Here is a 25,314-nt window from a genome sequence, read left to right as displayed (position 1 = left end):
TGTATGTCTCTGTCTTTGTGTGTGTCTCTGTGTGTGTGTGTCAGAGTGTGTTTTGTGTGCATGAGTATGTTTCTCTGTGTGTGTGTTTCTGTGTGTGTGTGTTTCTGTGTGAGTGTGTGTGTGTTTCTGTGTGAGTGTGTGTGTGTTTCTGTGTGTGTGTGTGTGATTCATGTTCCAAGATGAGCTGAGGCTCAGAATCAGCCCCAGAGCTGCCCTGCCCATATTCAGAATTGATCTCTGTTGTTTTCTAACTGTGGGGTCAAGGGCAGAGGCCTTTTCTCCGTGCCTCAGTTTCCTCCTCTGACATGCGGTCGCATCTGAAGAAGTCATGTATGAGAAGCCACTGCCCACATCATGCACCATCATAATCAGTGACAGTTCTGAGCTGACACAACCCCCTAGTGAGTGCTGGGTGCTTCTTTTTTTTTTTTTTTTTTTTTGAGGTGGGTGCATCGAACTTTATTGATGGTATTCAAGAGAGAAGGTAGGGCTCCCTAGGCCCCTCCTGTTATTATAGGGGTCTGGGATGGAATTGTGAGGGAGAAACCACCGTGTATGTCCTCCAGGGATTGACAGCTGGATCAACCTGAGCCGAGTGGATCCAGATGAGGAAGTGCAGGGTGAGGTCTGCCTGGCTGTGAAGCTGCTGGAGGATGCTCGGGGGAGATGCCTCCGCTGCCACGTGAGACAGGCCAGGTGTGCTTGCCCGGGGTGGGGGGAGATGTGTGGGGTGCTCTGGAAATAAGCAGGGAGGCTGGGGTGTGGCTTGGTGGGTAGAGTGTTCCCCTAGTATGCACAAGGCCCTGAGGTCTATCCCCAGCACCACATAAACTGTACCTGGTAGTACTCATCTCTAATCCCAGTTTTCAGGAGGTGGAGGCAGGGAGTTTTAGGCTAGCCTGGGCTATAAGAAACTCTAATCCAACAAACAAAAACCCCAAACCAAAAATGAGCAGGAGTACTGATGATGGTGGGGACCCTCTTGTCCTTCTCGATTCATAGCTACGATCCCCTCCTGCACTTGCCCACCATGTTCTTAAACAACAGACTCAGAGGTGTCAGCTTTCAGGGGAGAAAGCAACATCTTTGTTATTTTGAGGCAGGGTTTCTCTATGTAGCTTAGGTTGCCCTGACACTCACATTATAAAACAGACTGGCCTTGAACTTACAGAGATCCTCCTGCCTCTGCTTCCCAAGTGCCGAGATTAAAAGCCTGTGCCACCACAGCCTGGCAAAAGCAAACTCTTAACCCAGGTGGCCACGGACCAAACAATCAGCTGGATTCTGGAGATGGGTGGACAGATGAGGGTGGGGCGGGGAATAGTTGCATTTTAACACATTAGGGCTGGAGAGATGGTTCAGCGGGTAAATCACTTGTCACTCAAGCCTGATGACCTGAGTTTGATCCCAGTAATGCACAGTGGAAGGAGAAAGCCAACTCTAGAAAGTTCTCCTCTGACCTTCACACGTGTGCATGCATGCACAGACAGGCAGGCAGGCAGACAGGCAGGCAGTTAGCAGATACACACACACACACACACACACACCATACATACACACACCATACATACACACATACACACAAATACCATACATACAGACACACACACACACACCATACATACAGAGACACAGACAGACAGATAGACACACCATTCATACAGAGACACACACACCATACATACAGACACACACACACATACCATACACACACACACACACACACACACACACACACACACACACACACACACACTGTGGCTTCAGGCATGATCGGTCCAGGAACCCAGAGGGTGATGTCAGGCAGTGTCTCTGTGAGTGGGGACAAGATAGATCTCGTGGCCCAAGGCTGATGTTCTACCAACTGGCCAAGATATTCACTTTTACAGACAACCTCAGGGTTAATTCTTATTTGGTTTTCCAGACAGGGTCTCACTGTGTAGCCCTGGCTGTCCTGGAACCCACTATGTAGACCAGGCTGGCCTCAAACTCACAGAGATCTGCCTGCCTCCGCCTCCTGAGTGCTGAAATGAAAGGAGTTCTTATTGGCTAACCTGGGAGGTTGACCACACTGGAGTCATGTGGGCTGAGAGGAAGGGTGATGGGAAGGAAGCTTTAAAAAGTCACCAGACCCAGGGCCAGTAAAACCTGCCCAGCCGCATCCATCTCCCATCCTGAGTCCCTCTCTGCTCCCTCCTTGGCCCTCGAATCCCATCCTTCTGTTCTCTCTCATGTCTTCATCCTCTTGACAACCTGTCTTTCTGCCCTCGACTCACTTCTCTCCCCGAACCTTCACTCTTAGGTTCTGCTCACACACATTAAGGACAATCCATATTTCTAGCTTGCTGTGTGACCGTAAGACCCCTCCTCGCCTACTCTGAGCTCCTCTTGCTACCTCTGGATTCCGGTCCCTGTCTTGGCCCCATCTGGGTGTGTTGAGAAGTGCGGACAGGGAATAGTGATACACAGAGGATGGGAACCAGATAGCGGATTGTGCTCAGGGGTCTGAGCTCAGCTCTTCTGCACATGACCCCTCCCCAGACACTAGGCTGTACAGGATCCTTTGTAAGCAGCAGAGGGACCGATTGCTGTCGCTTAGCAACTGTGTCGGTTCCTAGGAAACCAAAGGCATTCCATGGCCGGGAAGAAAGCTGGAGGAAGAAACAGCCCCTGGTGGTGGTGGTGGTGGTAGTGGTGTTCCTAGATTTGGGGACCTCGAAAAGTGGGGGTGGGGGATGGGTAAGCTATCACAGGTGAGGCTTTGGGTTGTCACGGCAACCGCAGGCAGGATGTCTGTGTCTCATGCATTCCCTTTGTTCCTAAGCAAGGTGTGGGCATGGGTGTTTGTTGAATGAATACGTGATCTGATCAGAGTGCTCTGCTAAATAACTTGCCTGTGTCCTCTCATTGGACTCGTGGCTCCATGAACTTGGTCTGTTACTGTCCTTATTTTTTTGGGACTAAGCCCAGGAGTGGAGGTGACTTTTTTCTTTCTTTCTCCCTCTCTCTCTTTTTAAGCCAGGGTTTCTCTGTGTAGCCCTGGCTGTCCTGGAACTCACTCTGTAGACCAGGCTGGCCTGAAACCCAGAGATCCGTTTGTCTTTGCCTCCTGAATGCTGGGATTAAAGGCATGGGCCACCTCCTTCAGGCAGAGGAGACTTTCTCTAATGTCACCCAGCCAGGGAGTGCATAGCTAGGCTTAGAATTTATGCCTGTAGCTCCCGGTGTAGGGCCTCTGGGGAAACTGAGGCATTCTTTTCCATTGTACTTTCCCTTGCTGGGCTTTGTGATACAGAGTCTGATCTTTACCTCAGTTTCCCCATCCAAAATCAGGAAATCTCATGTTTCTATATAGGTTCTGTGTCTGGAAGCTGCATGGGCCCAGTGAGGACCAACCAGGTCTGAGCCTGTGTGATGGACAGGCGTGTTGCCCTGGAGATAGCACATTGCCATTAGAATGATCTAGTTTGCACTCTGTTTCCTGGGCCCACCTTGGGTCTGGGTCCTCGAGGGCCTGTGGTCACACATCCCTTTTCTTCATCTATCCCCAGGGACCTGGCCCCTCGGGACATCTCTGGCACATCGGACCCATTTGCCCGTGTGTTCTGGGGCAGCCGTAGTTTGGAAACTTCGGTGAGCAGTAAACCCGGCAGGAGTGGGACACCCCTCAGTGGGTGGAGCCAGTCGCCCCTCCCACTCACAACTCTTTCGGCCCTTAGACCATCAAGAAGACCCGATTCCCACATTGGGATGAGGTGCTGGAACTACGAGAGGCTCCGGGAACCACATCCCCGCTGCGAGTGGAACTCTGGGATTGGGACATGGTGGGCAAAAATGACTTCCTGGGCATGGTGAGCATCCTTCCCACTAACGAACGCGCTCTGTGGCTCCCTGGTGTCTCTAACAAGCAGGCAGGCAAGATGAGGGCTGCGGGTAGGTGGGTGTTCAGCGCCTCGCGCACCATGGCCAGCTTATACCGTGGAGTCTCACTGTCCATTTGTCAGCCAAAGGATGCAGTGACCTGCCGAAGGCTACAGAGCTGGCCTAAAGCCATCTGCATTGACGTAACCCTGCTACCACCCTGTGCAGTGGACAGTCATTAGCCTCCTCTGAGCACTAGAACAGTGAGGTCTGAAGCAGGGAAGGGGCCTTGTCAAGACCCCGAGGCTCTTAGCTCTGCTCTGGGAAGATGGCATTAGGCTTGTCTGAGGTTGCGTCTGTGATAGTCCTATGGTGCTCACCACTGGGTCACTGTGTGTCCCAGGACGAGCCATCTCACCAAGACTTAGCTTTTCTCAATTATAAGTTAAGTGTTTCCCAGAGGTTCTAACTACCCTTGAGAGAGAGGATGAAGTGGACCCTGGCTGGCCACATGCCACCCCTGGATGGCAGTCCAAGCTCTCTTTCCAGGGCTGGGTGAACCCTGTGTTAGGCATGACTGGTCTCTAGCTGAGGTCTGTGTGTCTCCTGCAGGTGGAATTCACCCCACAGACCCTCCAGCAGAAGCCACCCAATGGCTGGTTCCGTCTCCTGCCTTTTCCTAGAGCTGAGGATTCTGGGTAAATGTGGGTGCCTAGGGAGGGGCTCCTCCATCTGTAAGCAGGTTATTATGGGTGCTGGCCCCAGCCTGCCCTGTCCTTCTGGCACTTCACCAGTGGTCCCCTAGTCACATGCCCTCAGGGTGTTTCTGCAGGTCCATACAGCACTCCATCTGTTCACTGCAGACAGGCTGGCCCACCCAATGTGTGACAGAATGCTAGGTTTCCTCAGGCTGCCCTTGCTTTACCCCTTGCTTTATTGCAGTGTCAGGGATTGAACCTAGGGCCTTGGCTGTGCTAGGCAAGACTTCTGCTACCACCTTGTGTACCTGGGCCACCCATGTCTGTGCACACTGACCACACAGCCTCTGCCCCTTCATTCTCTCCCTGGTTACACCCATCCACTCCATTCCCGTACCCGACTACCCACCCCATTGTTCTTCCTGTCCATTTTGGTCCCCACTGCTCTCCTTGTTCATTCTTCACCTTGTGTCTCTTGCCCCTCCCTATGCTCATGTCTCTATCACTATGGGCTAGCCTGCACTCACATCCCCTTCCCTGTGGTCTGCTCCACTCTGGGCTAGCCTGCACTCACATCCTCTTCCTTACCGTCTGCTCCCTCTAGGGGGAGCCTGGGTGCCCTGCGGCTGAAGGTGCGCCTCACTGAGGACCGGGTCCTGCCTTCCCAGTACTACCAGCCTCTCATGGAACTGCTTCTGGAGTCCGTGCAAGGGCCAGCCGAGGTGGGTGTGGCAACAGGTGCCTCGATCTGGGATCCGGGGCATAGCTTCTCCCCTCCCTAGGGAACCAGGGACTGCTGTGCTTTGGGGCCCCAGGTTATCTGTCTGCTCTCCTGTTTCCGCTCAGGAGGACACCACCAGCCCCCTGGCATTGCTAGAGGAGTTGGCCTCTGGGGACTGTCGTCAGGACCTTGCCACCAAACTGGTGAAGCTTTTCCTGGGCCGGGGCCTGGCTGGGCCCTTTCTAGATTACCTCACAAGGCGTGAGGTGGCACGAACCAGTGAGTTTCTCCCCCAGAGTCCCAGATGCCACTCCCCAAGAATGGGTCTGTAGAGGCTCTCAGGAAGGGGTGGGAAGTAGCGTCCCTTGGTGACTCTTATGTGTTGGGGAGTCTGTGCTGCGATCCCTGGAGGGCTGAGAGTGCAGATCCAGCTTCAGGTGCTGTGTGACCCCAGGCAGCTTGCCAAACCACTCTGGGCTTCTGAATTGTGAACACAGTTGACACTTCGGGTTCTTCCTGATTCTTTCGGCCTCAAGAATCAAACCCCCACCATGGGCGAGCGGGGTGAACTGGGTTCAGCCCCCTCCACCCCAGCAAATACACCTTCCCTATCCTCCCAGATGACCCCAACACCCTCTTCCGTTCTAACTCCTTGGCATCCAAGTCGATGGAACAGTTCATGAAAGTGAGTAGAGGGACCCGGCATGTCTGGGTGCAAGTGTCTTCCTCCCCTGCTCACTGGGGCCTCAGAGCCTGCTGGCCTCAAGTGGCACTAGGTGGCTCAGCTGGGTGCTGTGGCAGATGCCTGGCTTCAGCCCTGGGCGCACCCTTGGACACAGCTGGCCTGGCTCTGAAATCTCCCTGCACACCCCCTGCCCCAGCCCAGGGTGTTCCCTGCCACCCTTAGCCGCTCCGTGTGGCCCCTGCCCCCAGCTCGTGGGCATGCGCTACCTGCATGAGGTCCTGAGGCCGGTGATCAGCCGCGTCTTCGAGGAGAAGAAATATATGGAGCTGGACCCTTCCAAGATGGACCTGAACCGCTCCCGGTGAGCGTGGCGGGGTGGCCCAGGCCTCCAGTCACACCTTCTTCTTTGCAGGTGCTGTAGGCTGCCATGTGCCAGCTGCCGCCTGTCTAGGGAGATGTGTGTAACCTCCAAGTCTTGTGTGGTGCTGCCACTCGGGCTGTTCTGAGTTCAAATCCCGGCTCTGTCTCTCCCGCACCCTGTGACTTGACCCTGATGCTTGAGGGTGCTGTGGGAACTTCTGTGTTTTGCATGTCAAGCTCAGCTGAGGATGATTCTGGAAGATGCTAGAGGCATCTAGAGGGTTGTCTGCAGAATGGGTCCCAAGAATCTTCTGTGAGATTGGGGCAAGTTAGGCGGTAATGAAAAGCCATAGCCCTGTGGGCTCCTCCTTCTTTCCTTGCTTGTTTCTAGAACATTCAGAGGGCCGGCTTCTGTGCTGGACTATAATGAGGATAATAGATTCCCCACACCTCCGACCATCCTGGGTGCAGGCCTCAGCATCCAGGGGAGTTGCAAAGTGGGAATTTGAACGTAGGCTCCAAATATAAGGGCAGAGTTATCTGTGAAACTCCCGGGGTATCCATGGAGACCATGGCAGCCTCAGAGGCCCTCACAGGTGATGGAACCCTGGTCCTAACTTCTGATGTCAGGTTTGACACCTGATGGGCCTCTGCTTTTCCAAGTCAGTTAGATGGGAGGAGTCAGATGCTCAGCTCACTCACTGTCAGGACCACATGGGGCAATACCAGGGGCCATGTGTTGAACACAGGGACTCAGAACTTCTGGCTGGAGGACACCAGGTGGTGGCGACAGTATTTGCCAAGGCCCTGAGTTTGGAACATCTGACATGTCCATGCTGAAGACACCCTAGAGCTTGTAACCATGAGTGACAGGGGGTGTGGGGTGTAGGTGGAATATGGCCATTCTGAGGAGGTGACAGTTTAGCTGCTTGTCAGAATGTTCCAGGACAAAGGAACAGTCACATCGAAGACTCTGAGATGGGACTCCCTCCCCCCTGGGTGTTCAAGCTCTAGCTGGGAGCCGGGTGTGAGGGGAGGGTGGGGCTGGGGGGGAGCCTGGAGTTAGGGAAGGGCGGGGCTGGTGGGAGGAGCCTGTCGGAGGGGAGGGTGGGGCTAGGGGGAGCCTGGAGTGAGGGGAGGGCGGGGCTGGTGGGGGGAGCATGGCGTAAAGGAATGGTGGCTGGCTGGGCTTCTGAGGCAGCAGGTGGCGTGCTCTGACTGGAGGTCCTGCCTGGTGCTTGCTCCCTGCAGGAGAATCTCCTTCAAGGGCACACCCACGGAGGAGCAGGTGCGGGAGACCAGCCTGGGGCTGCTGACCGGATACCTGGGGTCCGTTGTGGACGCCATCGTGAGCTCTGCCGGGCGCTGCCCACTTGCCCTGCGCTTAGCCTTTAAGCAACTCCAGCAGTGTGTGGAGAAGCGCTTCCCTGGGATGGAGCATCAGGTGGGCTGGGTTCTGAGGGGGCTGATGCGGATGTTGGGCTGGACCGGGTCACCTTGTTCAGGGTCACACAGAGAGCCAGGTCAATGGTCAAAGGTGACACCACGACCTAGGCTGCTCAGACTTAAGTATGTGTGTCCTGGAGGAGGGTCGGTATTCCTGGCAGGACCTGGAACCCAGGGGACCAATGATAATGACTGATGGAGGTGATGGTGATGGTGGTGATTGTGGTGATGATGATGATGGTGATAATGGTGGTGGTGGTGGTGGTGGGGATGATGGTGGTGGTGGTGATGATGATGGTGATAATGGTGGTGGTGGTGGTGGTGGTGGTGGTGGTGGTGGTGGTGGTGGTGGTGAAAAGAGCAAAAGGGAGGAGGAAGAACAGGACCAGGATGAAGGCTGAATGGGTTCAGCATATGCCAGACTTCCCCAGCTTGGATACAAAAGGTAGAAACTGGGAGCTGTGACTTTGGGCCAGGTGAGGCACATGAACAGAGTAGATGTAGGACTAGAGGGAATGGTGGAGACTGTGGCAAAATGTGACACACACACACACACACACACACACACACACACACACACCCTCCCACAGCTTGTCTACAGAGACCACTCAGGCCAATGTTCTACATAGGAATGGGGCCCAGTCTCCCTGTTCCTGCAGAGCCCCTTTCTCACTACTATTTGGGGCTATGAACCCAGTCTCACAAACACCAGGCATGTATTCTACCACCCAGCCAAGGTCTAGCCCTGTCTTCGCTTTTTTGAGATAGGACCTTGCTAAGTTTCCAAGGCAGACCTTGAATTGCCATCCTCCTGACTCAGTCTCTCAAATATCTGGGACAACAGACAGGCCTTTGTCCCAAGCTAGACTGAGCTGGGCTGAGCTGGGTATCTACCTCCCTCCCTCCCTCCCTCCCTTCCTTCCTCCCTCCTTTCCTTCCTTCCTTCTTTCCTTCCTTCCTTCCTTCCTTCCTTCCTTCCTTCCTTCTTTTTCCTTCCTCTCTCCTGCTTTCTTGCCAAGTTTTAGGATTCTACATAAAGTCTCCCAATTTTGAAACAATGGGATTAATTCACCCAGACAAGAGCCATTCACCAAGCAAAAGCCATTTGGAGTCAGTCCCCACACATCTAAGTTGTCCTGGGCCATGGGCTACTAGCCTGAGATCCCTATCTTAACAATGTTCAGTGCACAACCTGAGGTGGCTGTCACGGGGAGCTTTGTGGCACAAGCCTGTAATCTCAGGTCCCCAAGAGGCCAGCTTGCGCCACAGACAGAGGTGACTGTTACTGTCTTAAATTACAAATGAAATCAGCAAGACTTCTCTTTTAAGATTTATTTATGTGCGTGTGTGCAGGTGCACATGCTCAGAGGCCAGGGAGTATCATATGAGCCCCTGGCATTCCAGACCTTTGTGAGCCCCCTGATCTGATAGAGCAGTAAGCGCTGTTATCCACAGAAGCAACTCTCCAGCCCCAGCCAGACTAACTTTTACCCAGTGCTAGATGCAGGCCATTTAGCAGAAAGATCTAGAAACTGTTGAACACTGGCAATATCACAGTCCAGTTCTTGCAGCCTGAGCTGAGAGCTTTGCACATATATACCACCCCTCTCTCTGCTTCCTGCTCACAGAAGGGGAAACTGAGCCCAGAGGGCTTGAGATTTCCTCCCCAGGTTTCCCCATCTCAGGTTCCCCATCCTCCCACACAGGGCTGAGCTCTGACAGCATTGCCTGGGCCAACAACTCATAGGTGTTAAGTGGGACACGGCTGAGATTGGGAGAAGTGAAAGAGAGCAGGGGTCAGCTCTCAGTCAGCCCGGGGAAGCCAACATCAGTGACATCCACGTCCCCAGAGGGCAGGGACCATGAAATTTCCTCAGTTTGTGAAGGTAGGGAGTCCTGGACAGTCCCTGAGTCACAGGATTTAGTCACAGGATTCATTATGGCATTTTATTAAGTGCGTGAGTGTCACGTAGCCCAGGCTAGCCTCTTCTAACTTATTACATAGCCAAGGATGGCTGTTCCAGTTTTCTTATTTATCATAAGTACACTGTAGCTGGGTGTACTGTACACCAGTAGAAGGCATCAGATCTCATTACAGGTGGTTGTAAGCCACCATGTGGTTGCTGTGGTTTGAACTCAGGACCTCTGGAAGAGCAGTCAGTGCTCTTAACCGCTGAGTCATCTCTCTAGCCCCGCTGGTTTGCTTTTTACTGCTGTGATGAACACCAAGATAAATTGGGGGAGAAAAGAGCTTGTAGTTCATCATGGAGCAAACTCAAGGCAGGAACCTGGAGGCAGGAGCTGATGCTGATGCAGAGGCTATGGAGGGGCGTTGCTTACTGGCTTGCTCCCTCCCCATGGCTTGTTCAGCCTGCTTTCTTTTAGAACCCAGGAGCACCAGGCCAGGGATAGCTCCATCCATAGTGGGCGGGGCCCACCCACATCAATCATTAGTTCAGAAAAGGCCCCCACAGGTTTGCCCACAAATCTCTCAATCTCTCTCTCTCTCTCTCTCTCTCTCTCTCTCTCTCTCTCTCTCTCTCTCTATCATACGCGTGCAAGGTGGGGCAGGAATACACACACATACTAACTAGCACAGCGACTTCAAACTTGTGCCTCCTCTGCCATTTCCTCCCACAGGCTGGAGTCATAGGCACACACACAGCCGGTTTCTGCGACCCCGGCATTCCGTGTACACTAGACAAGCACTCCAGCGTCACATATACACACCAACTTCTTTTTATTTTTCATTTTGAGACAGGGTATTATTAGGTTGCTTGGGCTGGCCCGAAACCTACTCTGTAGCCCAGGCTAGCTTTGAACTTGTGACCCTCCTGCCTCAGCCTCTGTGTAGACGGGCTAATGTGCCACCATCCCTGGCTCACATGTACCTTGATGAGCTAATGTTGGGGGCCAAAATGGCCTGAGGACCTGCCTGGGATGAAGGAGTGACTTGGGCTCTGATCAGCCTGGGAAGGGCCCCTCTCACCGGAAGCCTTGGGGTACAGTCACTCACGGCAGGGCCCATTAGCAAGGCTGACATGCCCAGGGAGCTAGCACACTCCAGGGCAGCTATTGTCATAGGTGTGACTGACACCCCGAAATAAACACAAGCATACATATTCGGGCTTGACATAGCCCTGGGGGAGCAAGCTGTGCCCAGTGTGGGAAGTCCGCAGAGGTTCTCAGTGGGGCTGGGACAGTGTGTACTCAGGAGGGCTCTGCAGCCTGACAGCCTGGGCTCTCAACCAGGCTCTCAACTGAACAAGAGCCTCCGTTTCCTTAGAAACCAAGTGGAGTTGAAGGTTGAACTTGAGGCACTTGTGACCTTTGACCCTTGGGGGCACTGCTTGTGTTGGGACTGAACGGCAGGAGAGTGGTAAATAACACTGCCTCTGCTGTTGATTGCTGGGTAATCTCGGGCCTCAGTTGTTGCCTCTTTCAAACTGGATGTAACCCACCCCAGAGGGAGAGGCAGGTATTGGCAGGAGAATATGGCTGGTTCTTGGTAACTGTAGTTTACAGATCTGGGTTTGAATCCCAATTCCTCTGCTGTGTGACCTTGAGCAAGCTACTTGGCCTCTCTGAGGTGGCAACTCCATCTCTCTCCTCTGACTCTGTTCTGAGCACAGGAGCCTGCTAAAACTGGTTTTGCCATTTTGCCAGATCAGTTTCATGGCCCCATTTTCTATCTAGAGAAACTGAGGCAGAGAAGAGAACCCTCCCTGAAGGCAAGGAGAAGCATTCTGACCCAACTCCTTCTCCCTCCTCTGGACAGCTAGTCTTTGCTAACTCAGTTTTCCCAGCTGGGATGTGGGCTTCAGGGCCTGTCATCTGTGGTTCTCCGGCAGGACGTGAAGTACTTGGCCACTAGCGGCTTCCTCTTTCTGCGGTTCTTTGCGCCCGCCATCCTCACACCGAAGCTGTTTGACCTCAGAGACCACCACGCAGACCCCCAGACCAGCCGCTCCCTGCTGCTGCTTGCCAAGGTCTGTGTGTGTGTTTTTGAGTATGTGTGTGCTTGTGTGTATGTGTGTGTAAATGTGTTTGTATGTATATGTGTATGTAAATGTGTTTGTGTTTATGTGTATGCATGTGTGTATTGTGTGAGTGTGTGTATGTATGAGTATGTGTGTATGTGTGTATGTGTGTGTGAGTACGTATATGCATGTATATGTATGAGGTTGTGTTTGGATGTGTGTATGAGTGCGAGTATGTGTGTATGAGTATGTATGTGCATGTGTATATGTTTGAGTATGTGTGTGTATTTGTATGTGTATGTGTGTTTGTGTGTTTATGTGTATGCATGTGTGTATGTGTGTGTGCATGTGTGTATGTGTGTGAGTATGTATATTGAGTGTGTGTGTGCATATGTGTGAGTATGTGTTTGAGTGTGTGAGTGTGAGCATGTGCATGTGCGTGTGTGTGTGCGTGTGTGCGTGTGCGTGTGTATGTATTGCGTGAATCCATCTGGATCCTCTCAGCTGCTGAGAAGCTTGGTGGGAAAGATCAGGAAGGTTGCCTGGGAGAAGACTCAAAGCACCTTGTGTGTATCTTTGTTTCTGTGACATGGACTTGCTGGGCCACCGAGACCTAGAACGTGCCGTGTCACCCAGGCTGGCCTAGGACTCAGGGCAATCCTCCTGCCTCAGCCTCTTAAGTGCTGGGATTCTAAATGTACCACCATGCCTAACTTTCATTTGCTCCCCCCTCCTTTTGGTGGTACTGGGAATTGAACACCAGGCCTTAGGCGTGGTAGGTGATCACTCTACCATTAGCTACAGCCCCAGTGCCTGACCCTTCTTCTCCTCCTCCTTTTGACTAGACCATCAAAACGCACTCTTTCCAAAAGAAACAGGAGAAGCGAACCAGCAGTCATTTATACCTTAGTATGAATTAAGCTATTCTTGACAGAAATGGGCAGAGCCCGGTGCTGGGTGCAATCGTCTGGGCAGGAGCTAGGGGTACTGATCCCAAAAGGGAGGGTCAGACAGTGCTCAAGGTGTATAGATTAGAGAAACAGAATTTGGGGCCACAGAAGGTGCTTGCCTCACGGTGAACTTGGCCTCCTTTCTCCTTTGCTCCAGGCTGTGCAGAGCATTGGAAACCTGGGCCAGCAGCTGGGCCAGGGCAAAGAGCAGTGGCTAGCCCCCCTCCATCCCTTCCTGCTGCAGAGCATCTCACGTGTGAGGGACTTCCTGGACCAGCTGGTGGATGTGGATGGGGATGAGGGTGAGTCCTGTGGTTCCACCATTCCTGGCTTGTAATCTCCCTCACCCGACCCTGTCCCCTGGAGCACTCAGCATCCCACTCCCTTAGTCCCTAGTACTAAGACTCTGGACCTGCAGGTCAACTAGTCAGTCAACTAACATTTTGTGTCGGGCTTGGTTAGGTCATCTCTGCCAATGTGGCAGTGTGGTAGGGCCATGGCATGGAATCTCTGGTGCGGGCATGCTTATTAAGTCCCTGCCGTATAACAGGCACCACACCAAAGGCCTGGGACTAGGACTTAGTGGAGGAGAGCTTGCCTTACATGTATGAGGTCCTAGGTTCCCCAGCACTGAGAAAGAAAGAAAGAAAGAAAGAAAGAAAGAAAGAAAGAAAGAAAGAAAGAAAGAAAGGCAGAAAAGATAGATCCCCCTGTAGGTTCTTTGGATAAAGTCATTGGATGAGGGAGAAATGGCTCCGTGGGTAAAGTGTTTGCTGAGCAACTTGAGGATCTGAGTTCAAATTCCTAATCACCTAAAACCAGGCCTGGCTGTGCCTGCCTATACCCCTGGCCTTGGTGGTGTGAAGACAGGCAGATCATCCGCCACGCCCCCAACTCCCACCCCTCCCCCACTCCCACCAACGCCAGCCATTGTAGTCAAAATGGTTAGTTCTGGTTCAACAAGTGGCCCAGTCTCAAAAAATAAGCTGGAGAGCAACAGAGAAAGACTCCAGATGTTGACCTTGGGTCTTCACATGCACACACATGCACACACGTGTACACATTCACACACATGTATGCACATGCACACAAGCACACATATGCACAGATGTGCACAATGCATGTACATGCACACATGCACAGACATGCATCCAATGCACATATATGCACACACGGATACACATGCATGCACATGCACAGACATGCACACAAGTGTATGCACATTCACACAATGCACACATATGCACAGACATGCATCCAATGAACATACATGCACACACATGCACATATGCACACACATGTATGCACCACATACACCAAAAAAGGTGAGTGAGACAGAAGAAAACCCTGGAATTATTTGTAGAATTTCATTCTAATGGGAGCCATGTTGTAAGATAGTAGCCAAGAGCTGAGGGGTGGTGACACCCTCCTTTAATCCCAGCATTCCAAAGGCAGAGGCAGGCTTTCCTCTGAGTTCAAGCCCAGCCTCATCTACAGAGTGAGTTCCAGGACAGCCAGGGCTATACAGGGAATCCCTGTCTCAAAACAAAACAAACAAGCTAGCAAACAAAACATGCTGGAGAGGCGACTCGTGGTTGAGAGCACTGGCTGCTGTGCCAGAGGACCTGGGTTCGTTCCCAGCTACATACATGACAGCTCACACCCGTCTAATTCCAGATCCAGGGGATCTGACACCCTCATACAGACACACATGCAGGCTAAACACCAATGCACATGAGATAAAAATAAATAAAATAATTTAAAAATTATAAAAACAAACAAAACAAACTATCCAATCAAACAAACAAACAAAAAAGGCAATAGCCAAGTTGATGGAGTGTCGGGGAGTTACCAAGGAGGGAAGAGTGGGCTGAGGGAGGTGGTCCACGTCTTAATTCCCAGCATTCAGGAGGGAGAGGCAAGAGAGGCCTGGTCTATGGAGAGTCGTAGGCCAGGCAGGGTGTCACAGTGAGATCCTATCTAAAGAAAGGTGGGGAGAGAAGAAGAGTAGACAGGAGAAGAGATGGCCCCAGTGGCCTTCCCTGGTGTTATTGGACAATCTGGAGTGTGCATTGTTACTCTTTCGCAGTGTTGTTAAATTGACATCAGCTCCCAAATGAGGACGCTGCCAGGTGCCCAGAGAATGGAATCAGAGTTTAGCTGGAATGCTGTTTTTTTCCTCACAGAGCCCACCCCACCCCCGTCCCGCCCCCCGACTCTCCAAGCGTCTGTCTGCCCAAGCGCTGATGCAACCCTGGGGTCAGAGCGCCACCTAGTGTCAGTGCTGTGGAATGACTGCAGACTCAGACAACAGGGCACAAACCCAAACCAGGACTAAAACACACTCCACTTTGCTCTTATCAGAGATTCTCCTGGCCTCAGAGACAGCGACGGGGCGAGGATGGTGTTTTTTGGATTCTGTCTGGGCACGCAGAATAGTTAAATGGCGTCTTGGTGCAAGATGGAGTCACTCTGGCTAAGATCTGGAGGACTGGTGTCAATGTTACAGTGATCCCAGCAGGGAACAGCACGTGCAAAGGACCTGGGATGGGAACAGGGAGCATCAGAGAGGCCAGTGCAGGAGAGAGAAGGGGTGGGGTAAAGAAAGAAGGAAGTGGGGTGCTGGAAAGCTGTGGGAAAACAGGGGCTTGTGTTGGGTGTGGTGTCGGGTAGCCCTCTGAAATGAAGGACTTAGCACAGAGGGCACTTCAGAGTGGAGGACTCGGATCACAAAGGGGTAACCTGGGCAGTGGAGAGCCCTGGTTGTGATGGTCTGGGGTGGGCAGGGGGTCTCTGTTGCAGTGAAAGGTCTGCAGCCTGGAGCTGGCGCTTGAGGCTGACTGGGAGGGACATCGCTGGATTGACTGGGCCAGCTGCAGGCTTACCTGCAGGGCCCTAGCCTCCCAGAGTGACCTGGGTTCCACTTTCCCCTGCTGCTTGACCCCTCCTTTACCTCAGCGGTTGGCGGGGTGAGAGGGGTCGGGTTGGTGAGGGTGGTTGATGGCTGAAGGAGTGGTGTCTGAGGTCATAGCCTTGGTCTTCCGGCCCCTTCATAGGTGCTAGAGACCTCAGACATGGCAGAGTTCCCCACCTCCCTTTCTATTTCCCAGAGGCTGGGGGATCAACCTGCGCCCTGGTCCAACCCTCAACAATTGTTCGAGAAGGCTTTCTGCTGAAGCGCAAGGAGGAGCCTGCAAGCCTGGCCACCCGCTTTGCCTTCAAGAAGCGCTACTTCCGACTGAGTGGGCGGGACCTCTCCTACTCTAAGACTCCTGAGTGGCAGGTGGGATTCCAACACGCCCCGCCTCCCCACTCCTCCCCATCAGAGCAGCTATTCCAAACTCTTGGCTTACTCCAAGTTTAGGGCCAGCCTGGCCCATGCCAGGGACACTGGGCACACATACTCTGCCAGGTGTGGACATGCGGGGGCGGGGGCCATAAAGTCTACACCAAGCATCATAGATTCACACGTAGGATCCATCTGTTCTGACGGCTCTGTGCAGGTGTGTATCCGGGCACTCATTCAACTACGTAATCACCCGTGGTGTGTGTGTGTGTGTGTGTGTGTGTGTGTGTGTGTGTGTGTGTGTGTGTGTCTGGCTGGCTGGCTGGCTGGCTGGCTGGCTGTCCATCTGTGCCGGGCTCTGCACTAGACAGAGAAGCCGCTGTCCTCTGTGCTAATCAGTGTAGCCCGAGGGAGACCAGGACTTGACTTGTGTGTCCGACTTGCATTTCATCAGCTGTTCGGGTTGCCAGGCCGGGTCCACAGATCAAGTGACTTTGGAAGGGTCATTTACCTTCAGGCCTCAGTTTCCTCATCTTCTAACTGGGGAGAATAACAAACAGACCCAGTGTCAGAAGGTGGTTGTGGTGGTTGAGTGGGCTGATGGAAGTGTGGTTCTGAAAGCCACAGCCGAGTGCCATGTCAGCAGCTGCCGTGGCAAGGATGATGGCGGTGCTGATGCTGATGGTGGTGCTAAAAGATTCTAGTGATGATGGTGTCAGTGATACTGACAAAAGCAAGCTCAGACTTAGAAAAACCAAAGCCACTCAGTAGGTGGCAGAGTGGGACTGTGGGGAGGACACCAGAGAGCTATTAGGAATTGAACACGGGGCCTCGAAGACCCCACCTGGTTCCACAGCCAATGGCATGCTGTCCCTGGCCGCCCACAGGTTCACTCATCCATCCCGTTGTCCTGCATCCGGGCTGTGGAGCGTGTGGATGAGGGTGCCTTCCAACTGCCACATGTCATGCAGGTGGTGACACAGGATGGCACCGGGGCATCACACACCACCTACCTCCAGTGCAAGGTAAGGTATGGGGCACAGCCAGGGGTGGGGTCTGTGGCTCAGCCTCACCCATCTTCTTCTGCTTCTATCTCTTGCAGAACGTGAATGACCTCAATCAATGGCTGTCAGCCCTGCGCAAAGCCAGCGCCCCCAACCCGGGCAAGCTGGCTGCTTGTCACCCTGGTGCCTTCCGCAGCGGGCGCTGGACCTGCTGCCTCCAGGCCGAGCGCTCAGGTGAGATGGTGTCTGTGCCACAGGCTCTACAGTCCCCAGTCAGCAGCACTGAGCTTCCACCTCGGCGTGCTGTGCAACCTCGAGCACGTGACTTAATTTCTCTGTGCCTCAGTATTCTCATCTGGGAAGTGGGTTTGAAGATAGCCGCTACCTCCTTGGTCCTGTTAGCTGATACCAAGTGGATATATTCCAAGTGCCATCTGCTGTGCAGTATTGGTACATGCAAGTTCTGTTTCCAACATTCCTACTATGTGCCAGCTGCCCAGAGTAGAGACAGTCAGACTTATTGAAGTTAGATGGTGATGTGGTGACAGTGACAGTTTGCTCTGCTATTATTGCTGGAGATGAATCCCTGGCCCTGAGCCCTCCACCATTGACCTGCACCCTGGCTCTAGCCAGACAATTACAACAGTATTAGAATGACCAACCTGAGGCTTTGTCTGAGGCCGAGTCCCAGGGCAGGGATCGGGAAGGCTGCCTGGAGGAGGTGTTGCTTTGGGTGGCTATCGTGGAGTTGAGAGGGTGAGTGAGGATGTGTAGAGCAGAGATCAGGCTGAACAGAGGGGGCTAGGGCAGGGCTAATGGATCATTATGGTCTGTTTTAGCTCTCCTCCTTCTGGGATAAAACACTCTGCACCTTAGGGGAAGAAAGGCTTAGTCTGGCTTGAACTTCCAGATCACAGTCCGTCACTGAGGGAAATCAGGGCAGGAACTTGAGGCAGAAACCATGGAGTAACGCCGTTTGCTGGCTCACCCACTGGTTCACACTCAGCCAGCTTTCTGATGCAGCCCAGGACCACCTGCCTAAGGAATGGTGCTGCCCACAGTAGGCTGGACCCACTCACAATCAACACAGATGTGACCACGGGATAATCTGATCTGGGCATTCTGTGGCTGTGGAATTTTGAGACCTTCCTCTCAGTTGGCTCTACGCTGTGTCAAGTTGCTAAATCTCAACAGGGTCAGGGTTCATGATAGAGGCAAGGAGGCTGGGGAGGAGGCTGAAACCCATGCAAGAGCTACAGGATTGGGGGGTGGGGCTTGGCTAAGAGGAGGTGTGCACAGGTGTTGGGCAAGCTGAAGGCAGGGTGTGATTGTGCCTGGAACAAGGCTTTCCTGACAATGTGTGTACCCTCAGCTGTTGGCTGTAGCCGCACACACTCAGCTGTCACGCTGGGAGACTGGAGTGACCCACTGGATCCTGACGCCGAAGCCCAGATGGTGTATCGCCAGCTGCTCCTGGGCCGAGACCAGCTCAGGTGGGTGTCACGTGCCTTATCCTGCTGTGGTCTCCTCACATTCATTCACCCCTGAAGAAGTGTTTCTCTCCCTCAGGGCTTCATGTAACCCAGGCTAGCCTTGAACTCACTATGTAGCAGATGTCCTTAAACTTGAGATCCTCCTGGTTGTACTTGCTCAGTGCTGGGCTTACAGGTGTGTGCTAGCATGCCTGGTTTATAGGGTGCTGAGGGCTGAGCCTCCAGCTCTGTGCATGTTAGGCAAACTACTGACTGAGCTGTAGGCTCAGCCCGTTTTCTTCCCTTTCTTTCTCTGTTTGCCCGTGCTGGGGGTGGAACTCAGAGCCTTATACTGCGCCAAGCTTCCACTCAGTCCCATTTATCCATCTTCTATCGCACTGGCTAAGCTTTTAGAGGTGTGCGGGCCACCATGGGGCCTCAGTGTTCAGGAATTGAGGGCTTAGATGTGTAAAGCAGACTGGGATAGTCTCAGTTAAGGCTTCTATGGCTGTGACAAAATCCATGACCAAAGTGACCTCTAAAAGAAAGCTTTTAACTATGGTTTGAGAGGTTTAGAGTCCATGATGGCCGACCAAAGACATGACAGCAGGAACAGCTCAGAGCTCACCTCTTGATCCCAAAGCAGGAGGCAGAGAGAGCTTACTGGGAATGGTTTGACTTTTGAAACCTCAACTCACATTCCCAGTGATATACCTTCTTCCACAAGGCCATACCTCCTCTCACAAGGCCACACCTCCTCTCACAAGGCCACACTTCCTCTTACAAGACCATTCCTCCCTTCACAAGGCCACTCCTCCTCCCACAAAGCCACACCCCCTCCCACAAGGCCATACCTCCACCCACAAAGCTACTCCTCTCCTGAAGACCACACCACTCAGAAGGCCACAACTTCTCAGAAGGCCCCACCTCCTCTCACAAGGCCACACCTCCCCCTAAAGGCCACACCCCCTCTCTCAAGGCCCCTCCTCCCACAAGGCCACTACTCCTCCCACAAGGACACACCTCCTCCCACAAGGCCATACTTCCTCACAAGACCACTCCTCCTCCCACAAGGCCACACCTCCTCTCACAAGGACACACCTCCTAATCCTTCCCAAGCAGTTCCCCCAACCAGGGACCAAGCATTCAAGCATATGAGCCTGTGAGTGTGGTTCTCAAAATTCAGATCACCCCAGGAAGCATTGGAACTTACAGTATGGGGGCTCCAGAGACTGAGGCATGGTGTTCTATATAACTTGGCTTCTGAGCCTTCCTGGTATCTTGGACACCTCCCCACTTCCTCCCCTGCCTCTACTTCCTGGCCTGAAGAGCTTTGTTACTTAGTGTTCCATCCCACTATAGAGAAGGTTCTGTACTGAGCTGCCTGGATTTAGATCTGGGCCAGTTAGGGGCTGTGTGGTTCTCTGCTAGTCATTTGGCTTTTCCATGCCTTGTATAGAAAACAAGGCTATAGGATACTGACCTCATAGTGAAAGGACACTACATAACCTCCCATATGTAGGAGATATTATTATGCTGTGTGGCCTTAGGCAAGTTCCTTGATCTCTCTGTGTCAGTGGTTTATCTGAACAGGGTTACTGGTAAGTACCTACCTCGTGTAAGGTGACTGTGTAAGTAGATGAATTCATGTGTGTACAAGGCTTCTCGGTGTAGTGTCTGCTACTCTAGAAAGGTTTGTGGTCACTGAGTGGTGATGGTTTGTGATGATGGTGGTGATGGTGATGATGGTGATGATGATGGTGGTGGTGGCGATGCTGCTGCTGCTGCTGACGACGACGACGACAACGACGACGATTGTGGTGGTGATGGTGATGAACCTGATTTCCTACAAGCAGCAGAGAATCTTGGGTAGGAGCAGCACTGTACCTCAGAAACCAATTTTGCCTTTCCCTATCAACCCTCAGGCTGAAACTGCTGGAGGACTCCAGCCTGGACACAGCTCCAGATGTGGACCCTGGGAAGGACTCCAGTGCTGTAGATGGTAAGCGAGAAGGGTTCCATTCTTGTCCCTTACAAATGTGTGCCCCAGTACGCCAGGCACACCCCCTCTGTCCTCCTGCATGCCCTCTTGTTTCCAGTTCACCAGTGGGACAGTATCCTGGTGAATTTGGGAATTCTTTTTGTATGGGGGGGAAAAAAAACCTACAGCTCCATGGAGTGGGCTCTGGTGACAACCACCAGGAGCCTGCTGAACCTGTGGCCTTTTCTTTCCTACCAGGGCCCTGTGCTGAGGTTCTAGCCCAGCAGAGGGAGGCCACCACCCGTCTGCTGCAGGTACTTGAAGACTTGGAGCAAGCCCATGAGGAATTCCAGAAACGGGGCTAGGGGAAAGTGGCCCTCTAGGACACTGGATGCTGAGAAGGTGCCAGAGCCAGTTGGGGACAGAGCCACGGGGCTTCCCTGAGCTTACTTTGGCCTAGGCATCTTCATTGTCGTGGCTTGGAGCCTCCCAAAGTGTGGTCCTGTGTGCCCTGTAGCCAGCCAGGGCATAGGAACCTTTAAGAGGGCCCAGCCTTGTACCGACTGACCAAACCTCACTTCCTTCTCTGAGCCTGGAGCCTCAGCTTCACTGGATACAGCTCCTCCAGTACCGGTGGAACCCATACCGGTGGCACCCATCTCACCCCAAGCTGCTGGGTGCAGCTGTACCTGAACTCCAATCCTGGCTGATGCAGAAAAACACTCAATATGCTTGACCAGGAACTTCCCGTGTTATCACTTCCGTGGGCCCCGGTGACCTCACAGATCCTTCTGTACCCCACTTTCATCTGGCAGTCCCGGCCTCAAGCTTCTGGGACCCGGTGTTCTCGGAAGAACGGACTGGGAGCCCAGCATGCCAATTTGGAGCCTCGAAGCTGGACACGGGCTCTTCCTCCCTCCTATACCCTGTATAAAGTGACGTGTGAGCATGCTTAGCTGTGAAGTGTTAAAATCAGGGTACCCTAGGGGCCAGTGAGAAGCTTCTTAGCTAGAAATAGAGGTTCCCAGGCTCTGCCCTAGCTACTGAATGCATTTAAGGATTTGGAGGGGCAGGTGTGTGAGTCCTGGGGCTCAATGGTTCTGTGGGTTTGAGGTGTGGCTTGAGAGTAACCCACAGAGGGGACACAATCGGCTGGCAGAGCTGGAAGAGCCTGTGAATCCTGAGTTTGCCTAAGGAGAGCTCTGGACAGGAAAAAAACCTCAAGTCCATCAGGCTGGATTCCGAGCACTAGGAAAGGTGTGGCGCAAGGTCCATGCCCTGCTCCCCTCCCCCTCCCCCACTGCCCCTAGCTTGCTACTGTCTCTCAAGCCATCCTCGGTGTTCCAAAGGAGCACCGTCACCCAGCAGGACAAAAAAAAAAGACCTGACAAGGAGAAAGACCATTTATTTCTCCACCCACAGTGGGACTGGTAGATTTTTTTTTCCCCCAAAGGAGCAATTGCTGGCGTCCCTTTAAAGCTTGGCTAACTTCCATCCCAACAGCCAATCCTCAGAGGCGGAGCTGGTGAGTTGCCTGGGCAACGGACCTCTGGTTGGCCTGAGATGATCAGCCACCCACCGCTTATTTCCAAGCAGGGAGAAGTTAACGCTTTGCTGCTCGCTCAGCTCAATGCGTGAGCCTGAACAAGGCCTCCCCATCGCTCCTGAAGCCAGAAGTGGGTCTCAAATGTCCGGAGCGTTTTAGTTGGGGAGAAGCCAGTACAGAGGCAAGGACGATGTCTTTGCCTGGGATAGACAGAGGTCAAGAGATGGGCACAGGAGGAAGAAGTAAGGGTCCCGGAAAGGCAGACACAAGCACAAAATAAGATAGCCTCGTCCCCAGTGGCCTGCGAAAAGCTACTCAGTAACCCGGGATTTCTACCCCGTTTGGCTTTGCAGTGCTCAGTGGGCAGGTGGCGGTGCTGACGTGGGTTAAAGGGTTGAGGCTCAGGGGCAGACTTGCCCCTGAAAGCCTTACAGAGTCCCCACTATCCCGTGCTTGACTCAAGTCCTGGGAGGGGGACAAACCTATAGAGCTTGTATAATGGAGACACAGGTGGAATCCACAGGATGTGTCATGGGAGTCTTTCTGTCTCTTTTCTCCCCAAGCTGGGAGAAGTCAGAGGCACGTGGGTGTACGTGCGTGAGTGCGTGCGTGCAACAGGACACGTGTGCGTTCGTGTGTGGTGTGAAGGGCAAAGCGCCATCGTTTCCATAGGGAAGTCGCCCTTGCTGGTGGTCCTATCTCTGCTGCTCTTGCCGGAAGCCACAGGTTGGAACCAGCTGGCCTGGTGTGCTTCCATCACCCCCCACAGCCACCAGCCAGATCCCCTCAGCGCTTCTGGCTCCTCCCACCTGGTGGAGGGAGGCATGTGCCGGGCTAAGGGCGAGGCAAGAGGGAAGGCAGGCAACTCAGGCCTCAGGCCTTAGCCATAGCCTCAGAAACACCCTGGGCGGTGAGCTCAGCCAGCACGTTGTCTAGGTAACTGGCGTCCGGATAGCCGTGGCCAGTGAGGTTGGAACCAAACTCCGTCTTGTGGTGAATCTCGTTCCACACCACGGTGTCTGACTCGCCCGTGGTGTTGGATGTTCCAATAGTGAAGATGAGTCTGCGCTCCCAGGCGGTGATGAGCAATCTCAGCACCTGGAGGAAGAGGGGTGGGGTGGGGGTGTATATCACAGGCAGTCTGAGCCTTAACCAGCTCCATTACCATCCACTACATAAAGTTCTGCTTCTTTCGGGGCTTGTCATCAGTACTGACCAGGCTTAGACCCCACTCTTGGTACTAAATAGTTACTTTGTGAATTAGTTCCCAGGATTAAAGATCTGGAGATTTCACAAGACAATCTAAACGTGACTGGCTTCCTGGTTAAACAGTAAAATCACGTGACCCAAGTGTGAAGATGAAGGTTTTGAAGAGCTGCTTGGGTTCAAATCCCGGCTCTGCCACTTGGTCGCTGTGCGACTGTACATTAAGTTCATTGCCTTCCCTGAACCTTTGTTTAGCTAGTGAAGAAGAGGAAGCAGATTCAGGACCTGTTGTTTAGCGTGCTGGCTTAGAAAGCAATGACAACAGGGATGAGGGCAAGGGGGAGCATGCCTAAAAGATGTGGAGACCCGGTGGACACCCACCTTCCGGCCCTTCTCATTGTTGGGTAGGTAGCAGTGGCGAGGAAAGCCTCTGGCGGTGAACTTCTTGCCTGGGTTGGGATGTTCAGGGCCCTGTGGGGACAGCAGGAGGGTTTCAGACCACAGATGGAATCTTGGGGGTGGGGGTAGGGAGGCAGAGAGTCGGGGCTGTTGCCTGTGAGGCTCACCTGGATGCCCGTGGGGATGTCATACACAATGCGGATAGTCTGGGTGTCTGCAAAACCAGGGAGCGAGTGGGGGATGAGGTGAAATTCCATCTTCCCAGGTGGCTGTGTCCCTGTCTTCTCCCCATAGATGGCTTTGCAGGTAGGGCACTGCAGGCTGCCATCCTGAGAAAGGTGTGCTGATGTGAGGTCCCCGGGGGTCCCACCGAGCCCCCACCCACTGCCCACCTAACCGCATGGCCCCCACCCACTGCACGGCAGCCCACCTTGTGGCCCACCTTGTTGCCATTGGAGTACATGGCCACCAGGCAGAGCAGGTGGTACATGTGACCGCAGCGGCCCAGGCGGCCCACCAGCTCGGGCCGCACACTCTTGTTCCGGAGCACGCCCTCATAGCCGGATGCTGTGACCAGCCGCTCCATGCAGATGGTACAGTCCTGGATGGCCAAGGAGATGGGGGAGGGCCATGAGGAAGGCCATAGAGGGGTACAAAGTTTGGGCGGGGATGGAAAACCTTGGGGCTGACTCCCTTGCCTGATTAGCCCCGGAACAAGGGGTTAAATGCTTAACCACCCAAAGCAAAAGCCGGAATGGAAAACTTCGCATAAAACCCATCTATCACTATGACGGACAGGTGTGACGCTCTTAAACTTAAGCTCCCCGCCAAGACCAAGTGAGTTCAGTGAGACCAGGATGCCTGGGAGGAGACTGGTCCAGGGTGCTGAGGCTCCTTGGCTGGCTCACCTCATCAGGTGGATTTTTCACCTTCTGCATGTACCTCCGAACCACATCCTCGGGATTCTTGCCTGCAGAGAGATAGTGGGACGTGTCTCTTCGGAGACGTGTCTCTTCGGAGGAGTGGGGGGGGGGTCAAGTGCTGGAGAGCAGGTAGGGGAGCGGCAGGGAGGGCGGGCTCGAAGGGGGAGTTGAGGGCAAGCAGAGGCAGGTGCATGCTGGGTCCTAAGAGCACTGCGGTTGTGTTTGGGGGTCACGCGGGACCTACTTTTCTTGAGGTGTTTTTTCTTGGTCTTGCGGCACACACCGGGCACTCCAGGCACAGGCTTCACATCGCTCTTGCTTACTGGCGGCGGGTGCAGGATGGGTTTGGGCGCCCGTGTGAGGCACACTGGCAGCCCGGCTGCACACAGCAGGATCCCGGTCATTCCTGGGGGTTGGAGGATGGGGAGGGGAGGGTGTAGCGATTAGGGGTGGAGTCATGACAAGCCACGCCTTCCCCTCGTAGAGTTGATGGGGCGGAGGGGGGGGGGGAGTGTGTGCCATAGGTATTTCTCCAGACGCTGACCCTACCCACTCAAGAAAACCATTTCAGGTTAAGGCTAAGCAAACCCAAAAGAAAAGACCCGCCCACCAGTTCATCAAAGGGGCGGAGCACATAGGCTGGGTCTTACCTGCCATAGGCGGGGCCTCATGGATTGGGTCTTACCTGCCAGGGCTGGGTGGACCGGGCCAGTGCCATTCAAGTTCTTCACGGGGAGCGCCGGAACCCTGAGGGGATCAGAAGAAGCTCAAGCTGGACTGGCTCCAGCACAGCCCT

General features: G+C 53.6%; 2 protein-coding genes across 9 annotated transcripts in view; one reads left to right on the top strand and one right to left on the bottom strand.

The window, feature by feature from the left end:
• The window catches only part of Rasal1 (RAS protein activator like 1), a 32,471-nt gene extending 11,072 nt beyond the window's left edge, over positions 1 to 21,399 (top strand). For 2 of the 7 annotated variants that reach the window (XM_087578959.1, XM_087578960.1), the window contains exons 5-21: positions 567 to 696; positions 3,552 to 3,633; positions 3,720 to 3,851; positions 4,474 to 4,559; positions 5,164 to 5,281; positions 5,406 to 5,559; positions 5,901 to 5,965; positions 6,162 to 6,326; positions 7,577 to 7,769; positions 11,623 to 11,760; positions 12,859 to 13,003; positions 15,812 to 15,984; positions 16,875 to 17,012; positions 17,090 to 17,225; positions 18,364 to 18,484; positions 20,389 to 20,465; positions 20,703 to 21,395. In XM_087578959.1, coding sequence (XP_087435085.1) covers positions 6,223 to 6,326; positions 7,577 to 7,769; positions 11,623 to 11,760; positions 12,859 to 13,003; positions 15,812 to 15,984; positions 16,875 to 17,012; positions 17,090 to 17,225; positions 18,364 to 18,484; positions 20,389 to 20,465; positions 20,703 to 20,809 — 1,332 coding nt within the window. In that variant the 5' untranslated portion in view covers positions 567 to 696; positions 3,552 to 3,633; positions 3,720 to 3,851; ... (3 more) ...; positions 5,901 to 5,965; positions 6,162 to 6,222 and the 3' untranslated portion in view covers positions 20,810 to 21,395. Of the gene's footprint in view, positions 1 to 566; positions 697 to 3,551; positions 3,634 to 3,719; positions 3,852 to 4,473; positions 4,560 to 5,163; positions 5,282 to 5,405; positions 5,560 to 5,900; positions 5,966 to 6,161; positions 6,327 to 7,576; positions 7,770 to 11,622; positions 11,767 to 12,858; positions 13,004 to 15,811; positions 15,985 to 16,874; positions 17,013 to 17,089; positions 17,226 to 18,363; positions 18,485 to 20,388; positions 20,466 to 20,702 lie in introns of those variants that run through there. The other 5 variants (NM_001437564.2, NM_001108335.2, XM_087578963.1 and 2 more) reach the window with 5 other exon arrangements.
• Positions 21,400 to 21,829: 430 nt separating this feature from the next.
• Positions 21,830 to 25,314, bottom strand: part of Dtx1 (deltex E3 ubiquitin ligase 1) — a 31,110-nt gene continuing 27,625 nt past the window's right edge. Inside the window, 7 exon segments of one of the 2 annotated variants that reach the window (NM_001427621.1) lie at positions 21,830 to 23,088; positions 23,578 to 23,667; positions 23,763 to 23,924; positions 24,038 to 24,196; positions 24,504 to 24,565; positions 24,763 to 24,924; positions 25,204 to 25,265. In NM_001427621.1, coding sequence (NP_001414550.1) covers positions 22,864 to 23,088; positions 23,578 to 23,667; positions 23,763 to 23,924; positions 24,038 to 24,196; positions 24,504 to 24,565; positions 24,763 to 24,924; positions 25,204 to 25,265 — 922 coding nt within the window. In that variant the 3' untranslated portion in view covers positions 21,830 to 22,863. 2 annotated transcript variants of the gene reach the window in all.

The sequence above is a fragment of the Rattus norvegicus genome, chromosome 12 (genome assembly GCF_021556685.1).
Source record: "Rattus norvegicus strain SHRSP/BbbUtx chromosome 12, alternate assembly SHRSP_T2T, whole genome shotgun sequence".
Lineage (NCBI taxonomy): Eukaryota > Metazoa > Chordata > Mammalia > Rodentia > Muridae > Rattus > Rattus norvegicus.
Note: the sequence above shows the minus strand (reverse complement) of the source record. Positions and strands in the feature narration are given on the sequence as shown.